The sequence below is a fragment of the Alosa sapidissima genome, chromosome 17 (genome assembly GCF_018492685.1).
Source record: "Alosa sapidissima isolate fAloSap1 chromosome 17, fAloSap1.pri, whole genome shotgun sequence".
Taxonomy (NCBI): domain Eukaryota; kingdom Metazoa; phylum Chordata; class Actinopteri; order Clupeiformes; family Clupeidae; genus Alosa; species Alosa sapidissima.
The window spans coordinates 28484099-28507681 of record NC_055973.1 but is presented as its reverse complement, the minus strand read 5'-3'; the positions used below and the strand labels follow the sequence as shown (position 1 = coordinate 28507681).

The 23583-nt window shown below is 45.5% G+C and overlaps 1 protein-coding gene across 5 annotated transcripts in view; it reads right to left on the bottom strand.

Moving 5' to 3' along the window:
* ntng1a (netrin g1a) overlaps positions 1-23583 on the bottom strand; it is a 99596-nt gene that overhangs the window by 16098 nt on the left and 59915 nt on the right. For 3 of the 5 annotated variants that reach the window (XM_042068718.1, XM_042068717.1, XM_042068720.1), the window contains exons 4-5: positions 12498-12670; positions 4413-4439 (exon numbers count right to left, since the gene is read on the bottom strand). In XM_042068718.1, coding sequence (XP_041924652.1) covers positions 4413-4439; positions 12498-12670 — 200 coding nt within the window. Of the gene's footprint in view, positions 1-997; positions 1043-4412; positions 4440-12497; positions 12671-23583 lie in introns of all 5 variants that reach the window. The other 2 variants (XM_042068719.1, XM_042068721.1) reach the window with 1 other exon arrangement.

The window sequence follows — 23583 nt, the reverse complement described above, 5'->3', positions numbered from 1 at the left end:
ACTGGGACACAGAAGGCTTTAGCTGTTCCTGCAGCAGCCACCCGTGGCGTTCTCCTATTCTCACAGCCTCACTCCAAGGACCCAGCTCCAACTGGCCAAAACCTGCTCTTACCCCACCCACCCCCTTCTCCCACCAGCCAAGCTAGCCACATCTCTGTGGTCTGATAAACCTGTTTGGAATTATTCTTTCACCATCAATGCATTTTAGCCATTGAATTCATTAATGTTCTTTTTTTTTCTATTTGACATGACAAGCCTTAATATCTTGGGAGCTGTTTAAATAAGGTGCCCCCCCCCTCCCCACCACCATGTCTTCTGTTTTCCCCACTCCATATCCCTGTCAGCTACTGCTTATGCACCGTGGATTATCTGGAGAATGCCTGAACTCAATCTGTGTGGAGGGAGAGGGAGAATGCCTGATTTCAATCTGTGTGGAGGGAGAGGGAGAATGCCTGAACTAAATCTGTGTGGAGGGAGAGGGAGAAAAAAAAAAAAAAACCTTAGTGAAAGCCCTGGGCAGCTTCCCACATCCCGGGACAGGATTCCCAATCCCTGAGAGTGTCACGGCTAATTAGAATGAGGGGATAATCAGAGGGATACTGGCTGCCATGGGTAGGGCTGTGTGTGCTAGCTGGCTGGCTGGATTTTGGATGGGGGGTGAGGGGCTGTATTTGGGCCACTGTGCAGGCTGGGGGCACTGCGGGGACTATGAAGCAGATTGTAAAGGAGATGCAGAGTGCGGAACCTTGGTAGAGCTGCTGGGTGCACAGGGAAGGATAAAACTCCAGAGTCTTCCAGAGCAGTAATACAACTGGACAGAAACTAGGAGCTAAAGCAGTTTGAGTTATACTCCTTTGTAGTTACCTTCCATTGGATCAGAGGAATACCGTATTTCAAACAAGTCATTAAAAAAAGAAGGCTATTTCCATTGCCCAGATTCTGTGTATGGGGCAGATGGGGTTAAAGAGATTTCATCTGAGTTTGAAGTGTATCCTACCTTGATTTCGGTTAGCAACCCCTAGGGACGAGACATTCTGGCGAACTGCATGCAATCGGGAGAAACCATGAGTTATTAGGATGCACTTTTTTTGGAGTTTTGCTGCACATCAGATGCATTAGGGTAAGAATCATGTCTAGAAAAAGGCTGGACGTGTGGACATAGAAGACATCTAGACAAAAAAAAACACCTCTGGCTTGGGGCTTGACGCATAACTCTCTTGCACGACGGGTGACTGCCAAGCCGGGACAGAGAAACGAGCAATAGATGCAGGCCACCCAAGAGCAGTAGCACACGGCTCCAGACATTGTATGTAATTGTGCAGTTCCATGTCTTAACTAACGTTCTCTCAGCATCGATGGTAATGATAGCAAAGCAAAAAACACAAATGGGACACAAGAGATGGCCAGAGTGTTCTAATGGCTAATGTGTACCGGCCATCACCGGCATCTTTTTATGGCTCTATTTCCACCATTCTTTACACACACATGCAGTGCTGTGTATATGTTGATCTAGGGCTGTTGGGAGATGTCTGTTCAATCCATCAAATTGATTATTCAATCAATATCTAATTACAGTGTATTTCTAGGAGGAGAATAACAATGAATTAATAATGTGGGATGCTGCGAATAGGGAGGGAAATGACTGATTGTGAAGCATAACCTCATAATTACATACAATTCTTTATTTCCTTTGCAGGGAAATAATGTTGTTGTGGTGGTGGTGGTGGGGGGGGGGGGGGGGGGGTGGAGTTGCCAGCTGTTGTGGTGGTGGAGAAGGGGATGCATTGGTTGGTGAAATGGTGCTATGTCAAGCAAAAGCAGATTTTCCGCTCCTCTAAAAAACTGCCCCCTCCTCTACCCGCCTCCCATGTCCTGTAGCCTGCGGTCCGCTGCTCTGTTCTGTGAATGACCGCCGTGGGTTTGAATGGCTGGGGGGGGGGGGGGGGGGGGGGAATGGGTGTAATGAGGTCGGAGGGATAATGAAGTTCAATCACATGGAGTTTGTTGTCCCTTACTCTCTCAAGAGGGGTGGTGAGGGCAGGGTGCATGCACACAGGCACACATGAACATACCAAACACAGAGGATACATTCAAAAAAGAACCGATTCACTGGCCTCATTTCTCATTCTTTTGTGACTTGTGATTGTGTGATCTTTATTGTGTTCTTGTGTTTGCAGAACGTATTTTCTAGATGTATAATAAGAATTGTGAAGTTCATATTCTAAAACCATAGTCCTACATAAAATCGGGGTGTGTTTTCAGATCAAGCTCCATGAACCAGAAAAGAAATGAACAAATAAAGAATAATTGATGAAATTAAAGACTTGATGCCCTGCGATTCAGACGTTATATACACAGCGATTAGCGACGGAAATGGGGCTGCATATTAAGTAGGGAAATGGAGCACTGGTGACCAACGGGATGCAGAAAGGACTCACTTTGCCATCGTGCTTTAGCTGTGGGAGAACAGCTTTGCAAGGAACACCCAGAATTCCAGTTGACAAGACAACCAGGTGTCCGCTGTAACAGGACAACACCACATGGGGCTGTTGTCATGTACATTCTCTTTCCACACATAGACACCAGACATAATGAGCCAAAATATAATAAAGACGATTAATTGATTGATTAGATCTGATATTTATCACATCTGTTTAGTTTTAATCATTTTTGTTGAGGGGGGAGATTCGGGGATATGAGCACCCAAATGAGAAATGACAGATTTTAATCAATGCCATTCCCATAATGAAATGCGATATCATGCTGGCAGAATGGTATTTTAAAATATTAATTTTGCCTTAATGTCTGCATTAGGCAATTCTGTCTGACTTAATAAACTTGAAATAGAATTGAGAGAAGTCAATAAGGAATTCAATTACCCTCAGACAGCAATAGAGAGGAAAAGCTACAGCGCTCTCTTTTTCCCCCTACCCTGGGTGTTCCCCTCAAGGTCTGTGTGAATTTGCAAGACGTTTCCTCCAGATGCATCCAAAAAAGAAATGTGCTGTCCACTTTCTTCAGGTGTTAGGTTTTATGATTTTGATGCCCCTTCCTCTGGAAATCCACTTTTGAAGATTTATGAAGAGTGAATGGGAATAGAATCTTTATGGGGTTTTGGGGGATGGTGTGGGGTGTTTTCCCTTGGCAAGAGATTGCATCTGGAGATTACCCTGCTGTATTTCACTACTACTGCACTATCGTCCAAATACTTACAAAAATGTGGCTTTAAGAAAGCAGAATAGTTCAGTCAGTCCTTCCTGAGAAGTAGACAAGGACATGCAGCAATGTCGATTCTTCCGTGTAGGTCAGGGGTGTGAATGATTGAGTGATGTAGGGTAGGCTAGTGAGGTAATTGACTAAAATTTGTAATGGGCGTGCAGCTCTAATATGGCACAGCAAAGCACAGCACAGTACAGCATAGCAAAGCTCACATGCACAGGCCACAGGACATAATACTCAGCAAGGCAACGGAGGCAGGGAAGGTAGAGAGCACTTGGTCTTGGTGTTCGTTTCTGACTTCTGACTGCAACCCTTTCTCATACTGTAGATGTGTGACCAAAAAAAAAATGCGGCAAAAAGGGGAGAATTGTGGAAAATACCAGATTAACCTCAATTTTTACTTCTGTCAGAGTGTGACCTCTGGGTCAACGTAAAATGTCACAAGAAATCTACAAGAGAGGAAAGGACATCTTTGGTGTCTTTGCTATATGATTTTTGTTCTGACTCTGTTAGCGCCCTCGCAGCAAAGACTACATGCTGGCTGCACAGCCTGTCATATGCGAGTAGACACACTGAGGAACAAGACAGAAAATGAAGTCGGCATTCCACTGCACTTTGACTCGTTCAATATTTCTGCCGCTTCGTATTTTCTCCCTCTTTTCCTGTCGAGCCTCCCCATCGCGGAGAGTCTGCATTCCGGAGGCCTCTGGCCGCTGCTGATAATAGTCAGGCAGAGCATCGCTCATATTAAATGACCTTTCCAGCATTATACAGGGGGAGAGGTCTCCAACTTCAATAAGCCAGTGCGGCATTTATTTATAATGCATACAGAAATGCGGAAAAAATAATAAAATATAATAAAATATAATGAAAAAAAGAAAAGAAAAAAAAAACAATAGGCAGTTTAGCATGCACACATCAGCCTTGGCTGTCGTTTCTGAATGCGAATTAGAACGCCCACACAACCGGCAGTTGGCCCGCGAGCTATGTGGGTGTTTGTTTGGAAACTGAAATGAACCAGCAGCTAATTAATGTTTCCAATTCAATTACAGGTGATCTCTTACTTTGTGAACTAACTGAAGGGTTACACCAGCCAGAAATGAACACTTAGCACCAAGTGGACTTGTGGGACAAAAAGAGTAAAGCCAAGCTTCAGTGGTTTGTTTGTTATTGTCTTGTATTAAAGTACTTACTAACTGGACCAATATTATTTGGAACACCTAAAAGAGAGGGAGACAAAAGAAGAGAAACATGGTCAGTGATCATCATCATCATCATCATTATCCTTCATCATTCAGTGACAAGACATTACATGATGTTTACTCAGACGAATACATGTACAAACATTACACAGATGGATTCAATCATATTGTAAAGATGCTACATCACTGGGGAAATCTGCGGTGGCTGAGATCAATCATGTTTTCTAATGCACCATTTGCAGCTGTCACGCCGTTCTGTGTACAAGGCATCCAACTGTGAGTGTACAGCTAAATAGTCAACGGCACAGCACACAAAGACAGGCTGACGCGCATTTTAAGGCAAATCTGCATGTGTGAGGGAAATTTGCAGGGCGTTGGGAGCCACGACTTCCATATGGACTCCAATTTTTTTTTCTGACCGCGCGGCCGGCCTGTTACACAAGCGGTAGCAGGGCGAAAGATGTGCTGATGGTTTGTGAAAAGTGTCCTCGGCTCAGCTAATTTGCGGGTTTTGGAGGCGCACGCCTCTCAGCGTGTCAAACCACACGAGGGCCGTGTACAGGAAACACGGAACAAAGCCTGACAACAGCAGAAAAAAAAAGGCACAAGTAAATAAGTAAGTGGGCGTCCACATGCAGTACATAAGGGGAATAAAGAGAGGAATGACAGCATCTGAGGCCAAAGCGTCACCCTCACACCCATCCGTCCTCATTTCCTCAGCGTCGCCTTTATCTCACTTTTTTGTCAACTTTATCTTGCCTGTTCTTCATATCCATAACTCTCTCTCTCTCTCTCTCTCTCTCTCTCTCTCTCTCTTTCTCTCGCCCACATCCTTTCTCAGTGAGGAGACTCTGCCTTGGCACCCAGCCATCATCAAACAGCCCAAGCGGCCCACTGCGCTTAGGGTGCCTGGAGGATTTCCTCGCCATGTTGGATCTGGAGCAGCAGGGGGGGGGAGCCTCCATGGGCCCCCGGCAGCAGAGATGGGCAGGTAGGCAGGCAGGCAGGCAAGTAGATGGGTAGATGGGTGGGCTAGGGCCCACACCATGTGCCCATTGATCCAGGCAGCATCTCCTAATCTCTCTCCCTTTGATCGCTGCTTGACAGGGATGGTTAGGGGCCAACTTCATGACCTTTTTGGGGGTGAAAAATGAGGTATATGAGCCGGGGAGAGAGGAAGAGGGGGGGGGGGGGGGGGAGGTGGCACCTCCACATTCTCGCTGCAGCACATCGCGCCAGAGCCAGGGTGAGAGGGCAAAGAGACAAGTCACACAAAATTAGCATGAGACAAACATAGATAGGTGGATGGGTGGACGGACAGATAGACACTGTAGATAGATGAATGGATAGATAGATGGACAGATTGAGAAAGAATGGCCTTAACAACAAATCCCAATCTTATTCCTGCCTGTCTGTCTGCATGCTGTCCTTCACAATACATGAACTCATGGAGACTTTTCTAGCACCTCGCCGACCCCTGTGTAAACACCACTGCCCTGCCTCGCACTGTAGCCAACAAGACTCACACGTCCTTGGTAAACAGTAAGCAAGAAACACAGCCGCTGAGGGACATTTTCAGCAGTTCTGCCATTAATGGGTGTGGGTGGGTGGGTGGGTGGGGGGAAAGGGTTGGGGGCGGAGGGTGGAGGCCGAAGGGGGAGGTGGGGGCGTGTTGTGGAGAAATGATGACAAAATCATAAGCACAGGAAAGTGCTGCTGAAATGGCAGAAATGCATACGCTGCTATCCGTACCTGCTAAACAGTCGCCTGTAATAGAATACACCCCCTTTACAAGCACCTCATGCACACATGAGGAGGCTTGTGCTATAAATCTCTTCTCCGAACTAAACAAAGAAAAGGCCACTTGTGTGTGTGTGTGTGTGTGTGTGTGTGTGTGTGTGTGTGTGTGTGTGCGTGCGTGCGTGCGCGCGCGCGCGTTTGTGTGTGCGCGTGCACATTTGTTTGTGTGTTTTGTGCTGATGTGTGTTTACTGTTTGCACCATGCTAAGCATAGCGTAGCCTCCACCATGCTGAACCGTTGGAGCCGTTAGCCTGCATAATTCTGCTTTATGGACACGCATCAGCCTCGAGACAGATGCTAGCTATCTCGTGTCACTTCATTAGATTAATCCACGAACACAATCATTTTCAATCTCACTCGCTCCTGGCCAGTGCCTTCTATTACAACCCCCGTGGCAGGCGTCTAATTGGCCGCTGCGGTCGTAGGGAGCGCATTAGGACTGCTTATGTTTATGGAGCGCTCCATTGATTTTTATCATCTGTTCTCTGGGCCTTCGAGATCAGGCCGTCTCGTTGGAGCGAGTGGGGCGGCAAGGATGACAGGTGAAATGAGAGCTTCGGGTGGGAACACTAGAAAAGATCTATGAACTGTATACATATGTGTGTGCACTCATGCACGAGGTACACAAGAATATTGTGTACGTGTTTGTAAAAAAGGGGAAAAGGGCTTACACGCCCAGATACACGCACGCATGCACGCACACACACACAGACACACACACACAGCCATGGTAGTACACACGCACACGCGCACACACACATGCACACCTACACACACAGGCACACACAAAACAACAAAACCCCTGAATGACACTGTAACTCCATCATCATCTGTCATCCATATTTCATTTGAAAAAAAAAAACAACAACAAAAAAACACTGTCGGCAAAAGAATTGAACTGCATTTCCCTACCTCCAAATAAACCTGTGTATTTTTCCATTAAAATAGGTAACAGAATAACAAAAAAAACAAACACACACAAACAGAAAACAATTTTTCTTTCCTGCCTCACCTTCCCTGTGCTCACACACACACACACACACACACACACACACACACACACACACACACACACACGCACACGCACACACACAAACACACCTAGACACGTGTTTTGCTGACAATCCATTTACCAGTGTTGTCCCAGTGCTTGACAGAAGGCAATTAACCCTCACTGGGTAAGGCACCAGATCGGTCCTGGCCTACATCAAGGTCTTCTCTTGGCCCAGATGCCTCCCTCTCAGTACTACCATTGGCTAATACTCAGAATACAACCACTATGCTCGCCTTTCACTGGACAGCCAAATTGCCAATTAACCACCCTCTGATTGGGCAAGAGGAAATAGCACCTTGGCGCCCCAGGCTGCACTATTGTTGATTTCATTCACTCTCCTTGTTTTTGCCTGTGTCATTGAAATGATCGCAGATACCTAGTGTGGGCCTCATTATGGTGTTTAGAAAGAAAATCCTATGGTGACCTTGACAATATCTTGGATGTTTGCTTTTTGTGCACCTGCTCAGTGCAGCAAGAAGAGAGAGCGAGAGAGGGATAGAGAGAGAGAGAGAGAGAGAGAGAGAGAAAGAGAGCGAGGGGAAGAAAGATTGAAAGAGAGACTGTGAGAGATAGAGAGACAGAGAAAGAGAGAGAGAGAAAAGGGAGAGGGGGTGCTTATCTCCTAAATTTTAACCGCGGGCAAAGTTGGTAATTACGTTCCCTGGCTGCCGTCATCTCCTGGCAATCCATCATCATGCTTCCGCTCGCCTGTGCCCGTGACAAGACCTGCCAGTGCAGTGTGGCTGCCCAAGGCCCGGGGAACATCCCACCCAGCCACGCCACCACGCCGCCAGTCACCCCTGAGCAGTTCCACGGGAATTCCTCTGGAGCGAAATTACGCCGGCCCGTACCACAATATTCCCTGCCGCTCCATCGGAACGCCTCGAGGCAGGGAAGGAGAACGGAATAGATATGTATTGAAGCTGGCAAGTGTTAAAGTGGCTGCGCCGAGTCTGTGCGCGCCGCTGTTAAGATTCCGAGAATGTGACTACAGGAGCTCGGTGGAGAAATCCTGAGACGGAAGAAACAAATATTTGAAAGAGAGATTACCGTTGCAGCTGCAGAGAGCGAGAGAGGGATGGGGGATGGGGGGGGGGAGGTAGGGGGGGGGACAAAGTCAACACGATGGGTCTCAGGGGGAAATAATGAGAGCATAAAACAGCCACCTCCCAAAAAGGGGGAATGGGAGCGGGAGAGTGAGAGAGACTGCAACTTTGACACAGAGCGAGCGAGCGTGCGTGCGCTTCTGCCTGCTCCTACAAATGCAGAAGAAATAAATAAGAGAATAAAATAAGAGTGAAAATAAATGCACTTGAACAACCCTGGGAAGATGGGCTGGCAGAGATGCCGTGGCTGCTGGATTGCGGGAGTAAGTGAGGTTGCAGGAGACAAACTCGCTGAACAGAATAAATCAGATAATGCATACGTCCTTTGGACAAAAAAAAGCACACACACCTCTCCCTTTTGCACAGCCAACAAGATGGCCACCTGGCCTTTCTGCCGGTGCTGTAATTACCGCAAGCTTTGTGTGCTCCAGAGACTAATACAGAGGACAACGGTAATTACAGTTCAAGATCACACACTTAAAGAGAGAGACAGAGACAGAGACAGAGACAGAGACAGAGACAGAGAGACAGAGAAAGTAAAGTATTTAGTATTTTCTTCTTGCATCTGGCCTGTAATTGTGTATGCGTGCCTTTGGCCAGGGGATGCTGACCAGTGCCATCGTCCCCACTGATGCCCACCTAGATTTTTAATAACCTATCTGGATTTTTAAAAATGCTATTCTAATTACTGTATTACTGTTATCTCTATACTGATGGAGGGGTGGAGGGAAGGGGGGATCTACATCTGTCCTGCATTTCGCCTCTGAACTGCAGCTTTTTGATTCAAGGACGCACGGATAACAATGGCATAGAGACGCACTGACATCTGGCAGCTCTGCACTAATGTTCACTAATTAAAAATCCACCTCCCTCCCTCCTCCACCCTCCCCCACACACACAGCGCAACGAGAGAGAAAGGCCATGATCTGCAATCAGCTGCAGAATACACTCATGCAGATCACTCACACTGTGAAGTCCATCAACAGATGCTCTGTCATATGGAGCATTCAACTTTGCCATTACTTATTTCCTTTATCACTTATTCTGTCTCTCTGTCTCTGTACCTGCTCTCTCTCTCTCTCTCTCTCTCTCTCTCTCTGTGTCTCTCTCTCTCTATCTGATAGTCATTCTTTATATTTCCCCCAAAAAAACTCTTCTTCATGCCAATCTGGATGCTATTGCATATCTTCTCATAATATAATCTTTTTAGACCTTGTTAGCTGGGTTCTGCACTATAAAGACAACTGTAACAGTGAATAATTGAATGGCAAAAAAGCTGTACCATGTCTGACATGTAAAAGCTACTGTAGTATCTTATCCCTGTGGCCAAGGGCCAAGGTCAAGATGGAGTGTTAACTCCCCGTGTGGAATCTGCACTGTGTGTCACTCCGAGCTGGACGCTTAAATCCTTGGCTGATTCACAATGCCACAATGCCAGCTGAGCTTTATTCAAAGTGTTACAAGCACAGTCTGAGCCCACTCGAACGAGGCGGCTCGTAGTCAATAGCATTTCCCCAAACCTCTGAACACAGTGTGGACACAGCACAAGTCTGCAAGTCTGTGACGAAGAAGAAGACCGCTTCACACTGTCCAGCCGCTCAGATGGCTGCTTGTAGTCATCACCAAGGGAAAGTAGATTCTGTGGTTGAAGATGTAATATTATGCTCTACATTTTCTGACATTGAAGACAAGACAGGTTCTCCAGAATACAAATAGTCAAGTACAGATAGATAGATAGATAGATAGATACATACATACATACATACATACATGCATACATACATACATACATACATACATACATACATACATGTATAGATTGGATTGTACAAACTCAAGACAATGTTTTCCCTTTAGTGCTCTACATACTAAATAGAAAACAGAATGTTCTATGGCATGTCTGAATGTCCAATGTATCCAATTGTATTTGGGCCAGACAAAGCAGCTCTGGCAGGATAGAACACTTCAAGAATAAATTCTTCCCGGGCGATAAATACACAAAACAGCGGTGCTTTCCCTTGCTGCCTCTTGGCTTGCCTTGAAATGGACTGCCAGGAGTAATTGTGAACCTGATCCCTCTCTTTCTCTTTCTCTTCCCTCTCCTCTCCTCTCCTCTGCTCATCTCCACGCCTTCCTCACCCCCCTGCCACCGACACACAGCGCCTGTCCCTCCCAGCAGGCTGCACTAGGCGTGACAGAGACTGATATCCACCTCTCCCTCCCTCCCTCCCTCGCTCCCTCCCTCTGTCTCTCTCTCTCTATATCTCTCACTCTCTTGTGGAGGTGTCATCTCTCTCTCTCTCTCCCTCCCTCGCTCCCTCCCTCTGTCTCTCTCTCTCTCTCTCTCTCTCCCTCTCCCCTCTACGTCCCACTCCTCCTCTCCGTCAGTTCGACCTGCGTCCTCTGAGGAAGAAAGCTTACTTATTGGTGGGCTCAGATCTGACAGTCACATATATATTTATAGGGTAGCGGCGAAGGGACGCCGCGTAGCATCACACGCTGCCGTGATTCATTGCCCTCATTACCACATCAGACGACTTGATGTATATCATAAAAAGATATTAAATCTTAATTAAATTTCCATCTCGCCCTAATTTGTCTCAATAGGGGCCACCATATGCTTGGCATATCACAAACCAAAAAAAAGTGAGAAAGAGTTTGATCAGGTCTTTAGAATTACAAATCGAGTGTGGAGACTTTTCTGTCAGAGACATATATTATTTTTATTCCAAAGGGAGGAGGAGGTAGGGGCAAAGACTATAGCATTATTGTGTTATAGATTTAGTTTTATTCTCTTTACTCAGCCCAGACCCAGAGCATAATAACAGACTTATGGGAAGTGAAGGATTCTGGGATTCTTAGCTTACTGCAGTTGGAGGTTGAGGAGGTGTGTGTGTGTGGGGGGGGGGCTTTCATTTAATATCAGCCTGTCAATCTCACTTCTGTTATGGATGCCTTGAATTTTCCCAAAACGTATAATATTGCATGGCAGTGGGACCATAACAGAGGCAGGGCTAGATATGCTTAAACACAAACCAGCAACGGTAGAGATCAAAACAACAAACAAGAAGTTATTAATGTGTTCTAAACATGTTATAAATAAGGCAATGGCATCATATTGAGCCCTGCAACATATGGCATTGATTTAATGGCAGCCACTTACTTATGGGATAACGTGGTGTTTAGGGGGCCTACAGTTGCCATCAGTCACCATCTGGACAGCACTGAGCTGCCTGGAAGGTGTATGGAAGCTCTTAGGACCGCATTACATTTCTAAAGGCCATCAGTCCCCCTGTCAGACTGTAAACATTTGACAGCTGTTTTTTTCCTGTGGCATGCAGGTACACTAAGACCTCTCTTAACTCTTATTTCACATAAGTCAGTCATCCCAGTTCATTACCATGCACCTAGTGAGTGCATCAGAAATAGTTTTAAATGACCAACTATATTTCTATACGAAAAATGCAGAGACACAGACCGAGGCTGACAGATAATAATAGGGGGCGAAAAAGACCGCAGTGTATGGTTTTAATATAAAATACCAATCTCATTCCTGCCTGCTTGTTTCACAACACAGAGACATCCATGCCAAAGTGACAGCCACAACTTAGCTCCACAATACAAGAGGGCTGACTTCATAGAGATATTTCTAACACTGCTCTGCCAGTGCTCTGCACAGTAGCCAACAAAAGTTACATGACATTGATAAACAAGCAAGAAACACAGCAAGATGGCTGCTAAGGGATAGCTAGATTGATTGGATAGGTAGGTAGATAGATAGATAGATAGATAGATAGATAGATAGATAGATAGATGGAAGGAGAGATAGATAGGGAAAGAGAGAAAGAGAGAAAGAGAGAGAGGGACTGAGAAAGAAAGAGGAGAAGAGAGGAGAGGAGAGGAGAGGAGAAGGAGAAGACAGTACACGGTATGCTACAGTACACCAGCTCACAGCACACAAGACTGTGCTCAAAGACCTGCTGATCTCATTAAAGGCATAGATCCCTCTCTGTGTGCATGGCTGTGTGTGTGTTTGTGTGTGTGTGTGTGTGTGTGTGTGTGTGTGTGTGTGTGTGTGTGTGTGTGTGTGTGTGTGTGTGTGTGGAGTAACTCACAGATATTGGCAGTGCCCTTGGGAATGGGAAGATAGGAGCCAGCACTCCAAGCCCGGCCCTGGTAGTTCCTCTTACAGCGGCCACAGTCAGGCCCCGTGGTGTTGTGCTCACACTCACAACTCAGCTTGTCCTTATCAAACACGCAGCTGTTGGCGTGAAGGTTGCACTTGCATCTGTCAAGGGAGGAGAGAGAGAGAGAGACAAGCAACAAATTAAAAATGTATGTATATATATATATATATATATATATATATATATATATATATATATATATATATATATATATATATATATATATATATATAAATACATAAAAAAAAAGATCATTGATTTTTGGTAAGTCTTTCAACCTCACACAGCTATTACTGGAAACATGAGGGCTGGATGAGAGAAAGGCACACTAAGGCCAATGTGACCTTGGGGAATATTTGCATTTCTACAGATTGATCTGTACAGCCAGAGGTGTCCACATATGCATCGCATGAGGGTATACCTTAAGTGTTCCGACAAATAAAAAAAAATAGAGGCGAACTTCAAAAAGATAGCTAGCACATAATACCAAGAATTCACCCGAAATAACAAAACAAAACAAAAATCCCTGCATCAATACATATTTTTCGCTCACGTCTCTCGTTTTCCCCACTCGAAAATAGATAACTGGCTCCTAATTGCCCCCCTGGGGAGTACATAATTGCTGTGAGGTCACATTTGCAGTAAAGGCAAAAAAATGGGGGGGAAAGCTAAACATGCTAAATGAAACAAGCACGGCGGAGTCGCATAATGTGGGGATGGCGAAGGGAGATTTAAGAGTCCCCTGTGAGGCTCACAGGTCTCCGATAAGGCTGGGAGCATTGGGGACTAGCTGGGCACAGGGTTACCGGGGCGTGCTAAATGATAAATTAAAACATAATGAGGTCTCGCTAAAGAAGCTTAGCCATGTTGTTAGCTTAAAACTGTGCACCCTTAAACCCTTACTGACGGCAGCACAAACACACTACACAAGGCTGCATCACATTATTAAAGCAATCGTTTGCCAGATCACTTATTATTTTGTGGTGTGAAAAACGAATACCTTTTTTTTCCTTAGTGGTTTTGTGATTAATTCATTGACACAGTTTAAGGAATTATCAAACTTCCTGCAAAGTTAGAACTATTTTGTTAATTATGCATGTTTAATAAGCACAGGAGCTGAACAGTAAAAATGGCGCAACATGAAAACAAATTAGGATGCCACAAAAATTAACCGTGTCTTCATGACACATCCAGATAATTTTAAATTCAAAACCTCATGAGGGGGTGTTCTGAGCTAAAGCACTAAATATTCATTACAGGGTTTGTGAAAGCCAAAGGGGGAAAAAAAACAAAATCAGCCAATGGATTTACCCTTAAATCACTTCCAGACACAAAAGTCCAGCTTTCCAAACTGTCTCTCTAGATACAGAAAAAAAAACATGATGCCATTGATTATGGTGCGGCAGAGCAAAAGTTACCACTGAGTTGATTACACAGAGAAACCTCTCCTCCAACACAGGGGACTGAAGTCCGAGGGTTGTGTGGGTATTGGAGACCGCTGGTAACTGCACTCCCCATTTGGGAGCTTGTGTACAGAGGGGGGTGGTGGAGATGGAGGTGGGAGTCACGTGTGCAATGCCCCCTCCCCCCCCCCCCCCCCCCCCACACACACACACACACACACACACACACACACACACACACCTCCCATACACAGGAGCAGACGTCGCCTGGGCCCCTTAAGAGGCCGATCTGTCTTCATGAGCCTCACAGTAATTGTGCCCCGTCGCCTCCATTATTGTCACCGCAAATTAATATACGGCAGAGGAAAGGGGGAACAAGTTCGTGGGGCGCACAGGAAACACTACTAGGGCAGCTAGCAGTGCTTTTAAAACGTGTTCTTGGAAAAGACGTCTTCAGGCAGAAAAAGCTAATTGGTAGAATATGCTGAAAGGAAAGGGAGAAAGAGAGAGAGAGAGAGAGAGAGAGAGAGAGAGAGAGAGAGAGAGAGAGAGAGAGAGAGCAGACTGTACACTCTCTCCCTAGTGAGGAGACTTTTAAGCGACAGCTGGTGTTGTTGATCCGGTCAGAGCTAGCCTTAAGATGCTTAGACTGATCCGGCAGATAAATATGACAATCTAAAACAACAAACAGCTCTCCCAAACCCGCTCTCTCCGAGCTAACTAACACCCGTCATCATGCACCAGGGCCGGCAGGGCTGCCGTGGTCGCTATGGCAATTACGAGTAAAAACGGGCCGCATGGTGTTAAATGCTCGCAGCATGACTATGGGCGGCTATTATTGGAGACATTATGCTCGCTGCGTGCATCGTGAGGGTGGCCTGCATGAGTGGTGCTGGGGGGAAGAGGCTGCCACTGACGGATGGCACCTCAAAAAACGCCAGGTACCCCACCCAGGATAAGCGATGGGTCATTATTCTCCTAAGCTGTGATTTGCATGTCATTATAAGGGGGCTTTTATTTTATTTATTTATTTATTTGGGGCAAAGCCGTGGGGTACAAATCATCAAATCATCCCCAAGGGTTGTAAGTACATAGGCACAAACCTCATAAAGAAGTGGGCACATGGTCTGATGCACACAAGAAAGAAATAGCCAACTGTGATGCTCGTTGGTTGTTGCTGTGGGCGAGACCATTAAATAGATCAGAAGCCATTATGTGTTGATAAAATTCAAGTGATGCACTAATCTTAAAATACAAACACGCTATCAACTGTGAAGATGTTCCAATTTCATTGCATTTCTCAACAAATTATCACCAAACAATAAAGGCAAATAGAGGGACATTTTACTCATCTGTGCAAGACTGCTAGATGCTTCATGAGCCTCAAGCAGAGAGAAAACAACTCTTATGTTTACAGACTCATCTAGTTGGTGCTCTCTGGGATTCCATCATGAGCAGTTTAGCCTGCAACCTTTGGATTTCCATGACACCCAGAACATCTCAATCTGGTGCAAATGAAAGAGCCTAGCCTCCATGCCTATTGTGGGTGGGGGGGTGGGGGGTTGGATCCTGCTTCAGGCACAGGAGGGGTCTATTTTTCTGTTGGCATCGTTGCATCAGAATTAGCAGTGGAATGCTCTTGCTCTAGACCTGTCACCTTGAAAGTGCACTGCCTTTTAAACGGGCGACGGGATAAAACTACTTAATGACAGGCCCCCATTCTCACGGGCTCCCTAGCTCAACAACAGACTTTTATTTTTCCATTTCAATCAAGGTGTGCCAGCTTCCTGTGCAGTGTTGCTCCACTTTGAACAAGAAAAGGATTTGGCTATTGCTAAAGAGTCATGTGTTGTAACTTCAGTGCCACGGTGTCTGAGGAACTTAGCCTGGAGCGCTATTGGGAATGCTAAAGCGTGTCTGGTGGAGGTCATAATATGTATTCATGAAACTGCCCATGGGACGGCGAACTTGCACTGCCAAGGCGGGTTAGCGCACTGCGGTGGTAATCACCGCCACACTTCTCACTCTCTGTCAAAGGCAGGAAAGAAAAGTCTCTTCCTGAGTTCTCCTTGAAATGCATGAAACAGAGAGTCATGTTGTAAAAAAGGATGAGTTATTTATTTATCTTCCATAGAAACTGTTGAATAGCAACTGTGCACTTCCTTACTCGTCTTGTCAGAAGCACAGACGTCTGTGACCTCCAAAGTAATGGAAGTGTGAAAAAAAACTGAGGGCAGGCGAAAGAACACAGTGCACGCTCTCCATCAATTTCATTGGCAGCAAAAATAAAAAAACGACAAACTTTGCAATCCTCTTTCAAGGAAGTGAGAATAGTTTTAAAAACATTATCAGTATAACTTTGTCTTCTTTCTCAATCTCCCCTTGGCTATTTTTGCCAGGATAAAAGAGTATCTGCAATTTTCCACATCTGTTGTTTTCTGGCTGCCACTCTGTGGACACATCTATCTGTGGATAATTAATCATAATTACTCAGAAACGAAGCTCGCCCGTGCACACCTAACCAGGCTGATCGAAGGCAATCGAGTGGAGTAAATGCTACACTGCCTTAAAGTGAGCTAAGTAAGTGCAGCAATTAAATTTAATCAAATGTGCAGGTGTTATTGCTGGAAAATGAACTGGGTCAAATGCTGTGCAAATAAACGTTTGCCCTATTCAGCATGCACAAAGGCTCCTGTAATTTGCAATAATAAGGAAATGGGTACGTATGTGTGTGAGGACGCAAACACACATACACACACAGACACACACACATAACTCACTCACACACATAACTCACTCTATTATCTAAAGAGACCCTGCAATAGCTGCACAGGGATCAGATTTTTGGGGGAATTATGGAAGAGAGCTATCTGGGATGTACTTAGCCATAGCTACTTTATTCCATACTCATTCCATTGCCCTTCTCACCTCTCCTTCCCCTCACACAGACACAAACAGCTCACACCAAAACCTTTAAGCGTTAGCACATCTTCAAATGACACTGAAGGTCTCCACCTCGACACTTCAACTCACATTAATGATAAACAGATCTCACCATCACACCGCTTGGCCTAATTGCTCCCTGAAATGCCTTCAGTTGGCCCACAGTGCACGAGAGGGAGGTGAGAAACAGCTGCTATTTCTCCCCGAGAAGGCCCTTAGCAACCATTTCCATCCCCTGGCCAGTGCGGCCTTGACAGGGAGAAAAGTTTAGTTCGGGGACATCTTTAAGCCCTGAGGGACACACTGCAAACTGCAAGAAACCCCCCCCCCCCACACACACACACACAAACACCTCCAGCCTCCAGCGGGTCTGACAAAGCAAATACGGACTTGTTTACTAAAATGATCACTGACAACCCTGGTCACATTAAGCCCAGTTACTGGGCCATGCTGCTGATGGAGCACTAGCGAACACTGACTGGAGGGAATATTCCGGAAATATTTTATTTGTCCAGTAAGCAATTAAGAGATGAAAACAAGTGTAACACAAAACAGAAATGTCTTGGCCCCAAAATAGCATTTGGAGTACATTTGGAGCACATCCAATTAGCTGTTGCCATAGGAGCCATCTAGCTCTAATAAACCAAAGCATAGTCAACTAAACCTGTGTTTGTATTATAATGACAGAAACAAGAAAATAAACAGCTTGACACAGTATTTGTTCTCTTTTCTTTAACAGGCCGAGCCATCTGATCTTATGAAAGATGGCACAGTGTCTACTATAAGGAGAGGGTAGACACAGCAGTCCCAACTGAGTCACCAAGCTGCAGTGGGAGTCTATCAGAATGGTTTCACTGCCCGACATACAACCCCAGTTCAATATAATCGAGTGATTGTCACACCGATACAACGCCCCCTGCAACCCAGGTGGACTCGGTGAGGGCCCAGTGAGAGAAAATGTACCCAGTAGTGGGTGAAGGCTGTTAGATAAAGCGTCAGTCTGTCCAAAGGAGTACCGTCACACTGGTGTGACAGGAATGTTGGGAAATGAACATTCTAAAGAATATCTGGGTTCATTGAATTCAACATAGAATTTTAGAACCTTCAATTGTTGCGGAACGGAATCTTATGTTAGAATGTTCAAAAACCTATACCTTTAATGGCCATGTTGCAGGGTTCATTTTCCAACGAATTTGCACAATTTGCTTGTTGGTAATAAACATTTAAACTGTTATCCATTGTATTTGATGTTGTTGGGTATCACAAAATGGAATATAATACGAAAAGCAGGTACTATTTCACAGCGTCACCTTGGGGAGGCTAAAGCCCACCTTGAGACCCTTAGAGTAACAAGAGAGGAGGAAGAGAGACGAGTAAGGGAGTGTTCAGCAGTAGATAGCGCAGATTATAGATACATAGATTTTTACATAGAAGTTACATACATAGAAGTTTACCCGGTAGCCTACTTATCTGAACTAACAACATGATCACTATCACTAGATATAAAGAAAATGTTGACTTTCACTCGGTGCTGTTCACTGAAAGTAACAAAAAAAGTGTCTTAACGTTATAAGCATAATGCATTTAACTGAATAGGCGCATTATGTAGCCTCATAACGAGACCTCTCAAATTCAGAAAATTGCATTAAACTAAAATTGTAAATTGTAAATTGTATATTGTAAATATACAAACTTTATGTTGAAAGTGTAACCGCGACCGTTTCCCATAGGAATTAATGTAAAACATACCCTCCAAAACGAGACCTCCCGAAATTGAGAAAAAAATACTAAATTGATATCAGGCAACGTTATTACCATTGGTAGATCATAGGGTAGCTGTGATATAAATGCTGTGACGAAATTCGAAGTGTAAATATACAAACTTTATGTTGAAAGTGTAACCGCGATGTCCATTGGAATGCATTGAAATGAATGAAGCGCAGATCATGTAGCCCCCAATGTGACGTCATCACCGAATTGCTTAAAAAAAACCCCGCTAATGCTAAAAACAACAAAAACTGGCATTTAACACCATTTGGAGACAATTTTTAAAAATGATATACATATATTGAGTGCTTTATGTACTCATTAATCAACAGTGGTGGTTAACCTGCAATACGGGCTTTAAGGGTTAACCATTTGACCTGAACACTCAAAACGTTGCATAAATGAATGGCCACACACTGTTCCTTTGGAAAACAAATACAATGATTATGCCAAGGTTTAGTGGGGAGAAATACCGCTAGTATAAATTCTGCCTTTATTGACTGAATGAAAGTGTGAACATATTTTAAAAAATCTACAAAATGTCTTTATTTAATTTATCCATTGGAATGCAGAATACCTCCAAGATGTCTTTAAATGCTACACAGGCGTCCAGTAAATTGTAAGAAGTGTGACTTTCCTAGAAATACAGCCTTGACTAAGGAGAAAAGAAAGAATGGCTCGCCATGACCAACCTCTAACGTCAGTACATAAAATAAAATAAAGCCCTTCAAATCCATTCAACAGCAGCCCAGGGTTAAAAGAGAAATATCCCAGTCATTGACAAACAATATTTTCCACTAAAACGTCCTTCCAGTGGCCAACCCTCAGTCTTTTATTTGTGAGATGTGCCATGGCAAAGCAATGGGGAAAAAAGGAAGGCTTGAAAATGGTTGGTGTCATGCATTTATTCATCTGCAGTCCTTCCCCCTATTGTCAGTCAGCGCTGCATAGTGCGACTCGGAGGCGCTTGAAAGGCAGGATGCCACAGGGGAATTCAACAGTTACGCTAGTCACAAGTCAACGCACTGTTTCTGTACCTACTGTTGACAGTGCCCCTCTTCAAACTACAGGTAACCTATCCCAATTAACCTCTGACTGAATGTGTGACTTCACTGAAAATATGGTTTAAAGGCATATTCATCAAACAATTATTTACATTTGCTAATGTAAACAATATATTGCTGCAGCATTAAAACCAATGCGCTGGGCATTTGAATGCAAACTACATTAGTGGAAATAAAATGAAAAACATATTTTCCCCAATGCAGATGGTCAGATGGTTTGTAATGTGTTACGTATCATTGGTTCGTCTGCCTTACGAGCAAGTGTTCAAATTTGAGTCTGAACGCAGAGAAACATTATGAGATGTAATGTGGCAATGCACATGGGTGTGAAAGGGGAGGCATATTCTACATTGAATAGTGTGTGTGTGTGTGTGTGTGTGGGGGGGGGGGGGGGGCGTTATGAGAGAGTGTGAGTGAGTCAGTGAGAGAGACAGAAAGAGTGAAGTAAAAGATGTGAAGTAAAAAAAGAAGTGCAGATCCAGTCCTCCTCAGGGTGCGAGTCCTCTAAGTTGGCCAGACCTAGATTGTCGGGGCCTCCCCCCTGTGCTGATTAAAGACCCATAATCCATCAGCGCAATCTCCTCGAAAGGTACAGATGTGCCGGAGGTCGCGAGCCAACCAACACTCAGCCTCCAACCGTGCGGACCAGCCACATCGCTCATCCGTCTCGTCCAACCCGTCCTACTCGGTGAGCTGTCGCGCCCGTGAACAGACCGGCGCGAAAAAAAGAAAAAAAAACACACACACACCAGATTTGGGCAAAGAGGAGCCAAACACTCTCCACTTAAGCATTTACTCGCCGCAAATCTCTCCGTAGACAGACCTCGAGTAAACAGACCGCGTCCAAAACACAACACTTTTTTTAAGCACTAAGAAGATGGTCTTTAGATATGTGTGCGCGCATCTGCTGCTGTCTGTGCATGGGTTTATGGGTTTATTCCTGTTGTGTGTGTGTGTGTGTATGTGTTTGTGTGTGTGTGTGTGTGTGTGTGTGTGTGTGTTTGTGTGTGTGTATGTGTGTGTGTGTGTGTGTGTGTGTGTGTGTGTGTATGTGTTTGTGTGTGTGTATGTGTGTGTGTGTGTGTGTGTTTGTGTGTATGTGTTTGTGTGTGTGTATGTGTGTGTGTGTGTGTGTGTGTGTGTGTGTGTGTATGTGTATGTGTGTGTGTGTGTGTGTGTGTGTTTGTGTGTGTGTATGTGTGTGTGTGTGTGTGTGTGTGTATGTGTATGTGTGTGTGTGTGTGTGTGTGTGTGTGTGTGCGCGCGTGTGTGTCTGTCTGTGTGTGTGCACTAGCTCTGTGCTCGCTAACATTGAGACGTCCTTGCCACTGTGGGCCGGCTGGATGGGATGGGGTAGGGAGGTCAGGGAGAGGATTAGCGTAGAGCCCTGAGTGGTCATTTGGATGGTGGTGAGAGGTGAGGAAAGCCTCAAAGCAAAAAGGGGACCCCTCCCCCCATTACAAGGCCAGAAGGCTCCACCATTAATTGAAGTAGGCCAAGAACCAAGAACGCAGAATGTGCTCGTTCAACCAAATGATGGAGAGAAGACAGAAAGTAAGACGGAGAACAAAAAAGGGGGAGTAAGGGAGAGGAAGGGAAACAAAGGCTGGGTTCCTTTTCTATGCCCACTTAGGCACAATGGAGGAAATTGACTATTTTAATGTGAGCACAGAAGCACTCAGCCAACGCCCGACTGCACTCATTGACTCTCTCGCTTTCATTTTTGTGACGGGAGCAAAAAATTAAACTAGATCAAGACTTGTTTTTTCTTCTTCTCTCTCACAACCAAGCTTAAGTTTGATGCCCTAAACTGAAATTCTTTAATGGATTCCATTCCAGTTTTTATATCCCTCTAAACATTGAAGCCCCCCTTTGAACAGGCCTGAATGACACTGGATTTGGACTTTTTCCCAGTCACTTTCTTACGCTCTTTTAAGGTCATTCTCTGGCTTTAGGCAATGAACCCCCAACTCTGTACTGGTTTACACTGGATTACAATAGGATGTCATTCAGACCTCACTGGTCTGGCTTGTCATTCACGGCGCCTGAGGTCCACTATTGGCCACTCACAAAGCAGTGCTGTATATCAGCACCATCGTCCCATTCCTCCCACTGAGAGAGAATGAAGTTCTGTGTAGTACCTTTTCTTTCACTCTATCTATCTCTCCATCTCTCTTCATCCATATATCTACCTGTCCATCTGATTATCCTTTCAGCCTTCAGCTTCTCTTTGTATTTAACAAGGGAAATTACAGCGATTTTTTCCCCGTCTGTCAGTCTGTTTTTCTGTCTGGTCTGTTTGTCATTCTGTCCATCTGTCTGTCTGTTTGTCTGTCTGTCTGTGTCCAAGCCACCCCATCTCCACCAGTTGAAAAAGAGGCATCTGAGGCGGTGTGGGTGGGTGGGTGTGCCGTGTGATTTGTATGGGTGAGAGAGAGGATCAGATCAGAGGGAGCTGCACCGATTGAAGGGAGAGAGACGCATCCGACAGGCAGCCGTCACATCTGCAGCCCACTGGTCTACCTGCAGGAACCAGGCCATGTTTGCCTACTACTGACTAGACTCATACCACTCAGGATGCAACCTATTACTGACACACATAGGGCCAGCACACACACAAGTGCGTGCGCACACACACACACACACACACACACACACACACACACACACACACACACACACACACACACACACACACACACACACACAAACACACAGACACACAGACACACTTAATCTCGCAATCTTGCTACTAGTTCGCAGAACTGCATTCTGCCTTACCTCTGACATCTATTTCACAATATCACACGTACAGTACACATGCTCACACTCATTCACACACACACACACCTGAACATACTCACACAACACACCCAATACTGCTGATACACTCCAAACACGCACACTTTGACGCACAGAAGCCTGTACCCTCACACTTACATCTATATGCGGCTCACCTGGTCTCTCCAACTCACAAAAATACACACATGAAAAAAACAATATCACACTCAGACTGTCTTTCTCTCACACACAAACACACACACACACACTCTCCCAGAACCTGCCAGACCTTTCCAATGTAGAGCCTTTATATGGCTGTGTCTATATGACATGCTTAGGTGGATGAGTTCCTGGGGCCACAACACCATGCTGTCACCCCCCCCCCCCCCCCCTCTCTCCCCACCCCTGCTGCCACCCTCTCTGTCCCCCACGCCTTTGCCTTTGTGTCGCTGAAGGATGAGGCGTGCTTCAGAGTCATTTAAATGTATAATCAGCTCACTCCTCTCTTCCTCTCCCCTCCTCTTCTCCCCTTTCCTCTCCTCCCCACTCCTCTTCTCTTCTCCCCTCCTCTCTTCCTCTCCTCTCCTCCCCACTCCTCTTCTCCCCTCCTCTCTTCCTTTCCTCTCCTCCCCACTCCTCCTCTCTTCTCCCCTCTCCTCTCTTCCTCTCCTTCTTCTCTTCTACCCACTCTTCTACGTGCCTGCCCTCCCCTCCTCTCCTTCCCACTCTTCCTCCCCTCTCCTCTCCTCTCCTCTTCTCTCCTCCCAGTTTCTTGAATTTCCCCTGGGGATCAATAAAGTATCTATCTATCTATCTATCTATCTATCTATCTATCTATCTATCTATCTATCCTCCCCTCTCCTCTCCTCTCTTCTCCTTTTCCTCCTCCTCTCCTCCCCTCTTCCTCTCCTCTCCTCCCCTCTCCTCTCCTCTCCTCCCCGTGCCTCTCCTGCCCTGCTCTGCTCTGCTCTGCTCTCTGGCGTGAGGAGTTCTGGAGCCGTGTGGAATCCCAAGCAGGGCCGACGTGCCGCGCTGCACTCATGCCACGGAGACCTC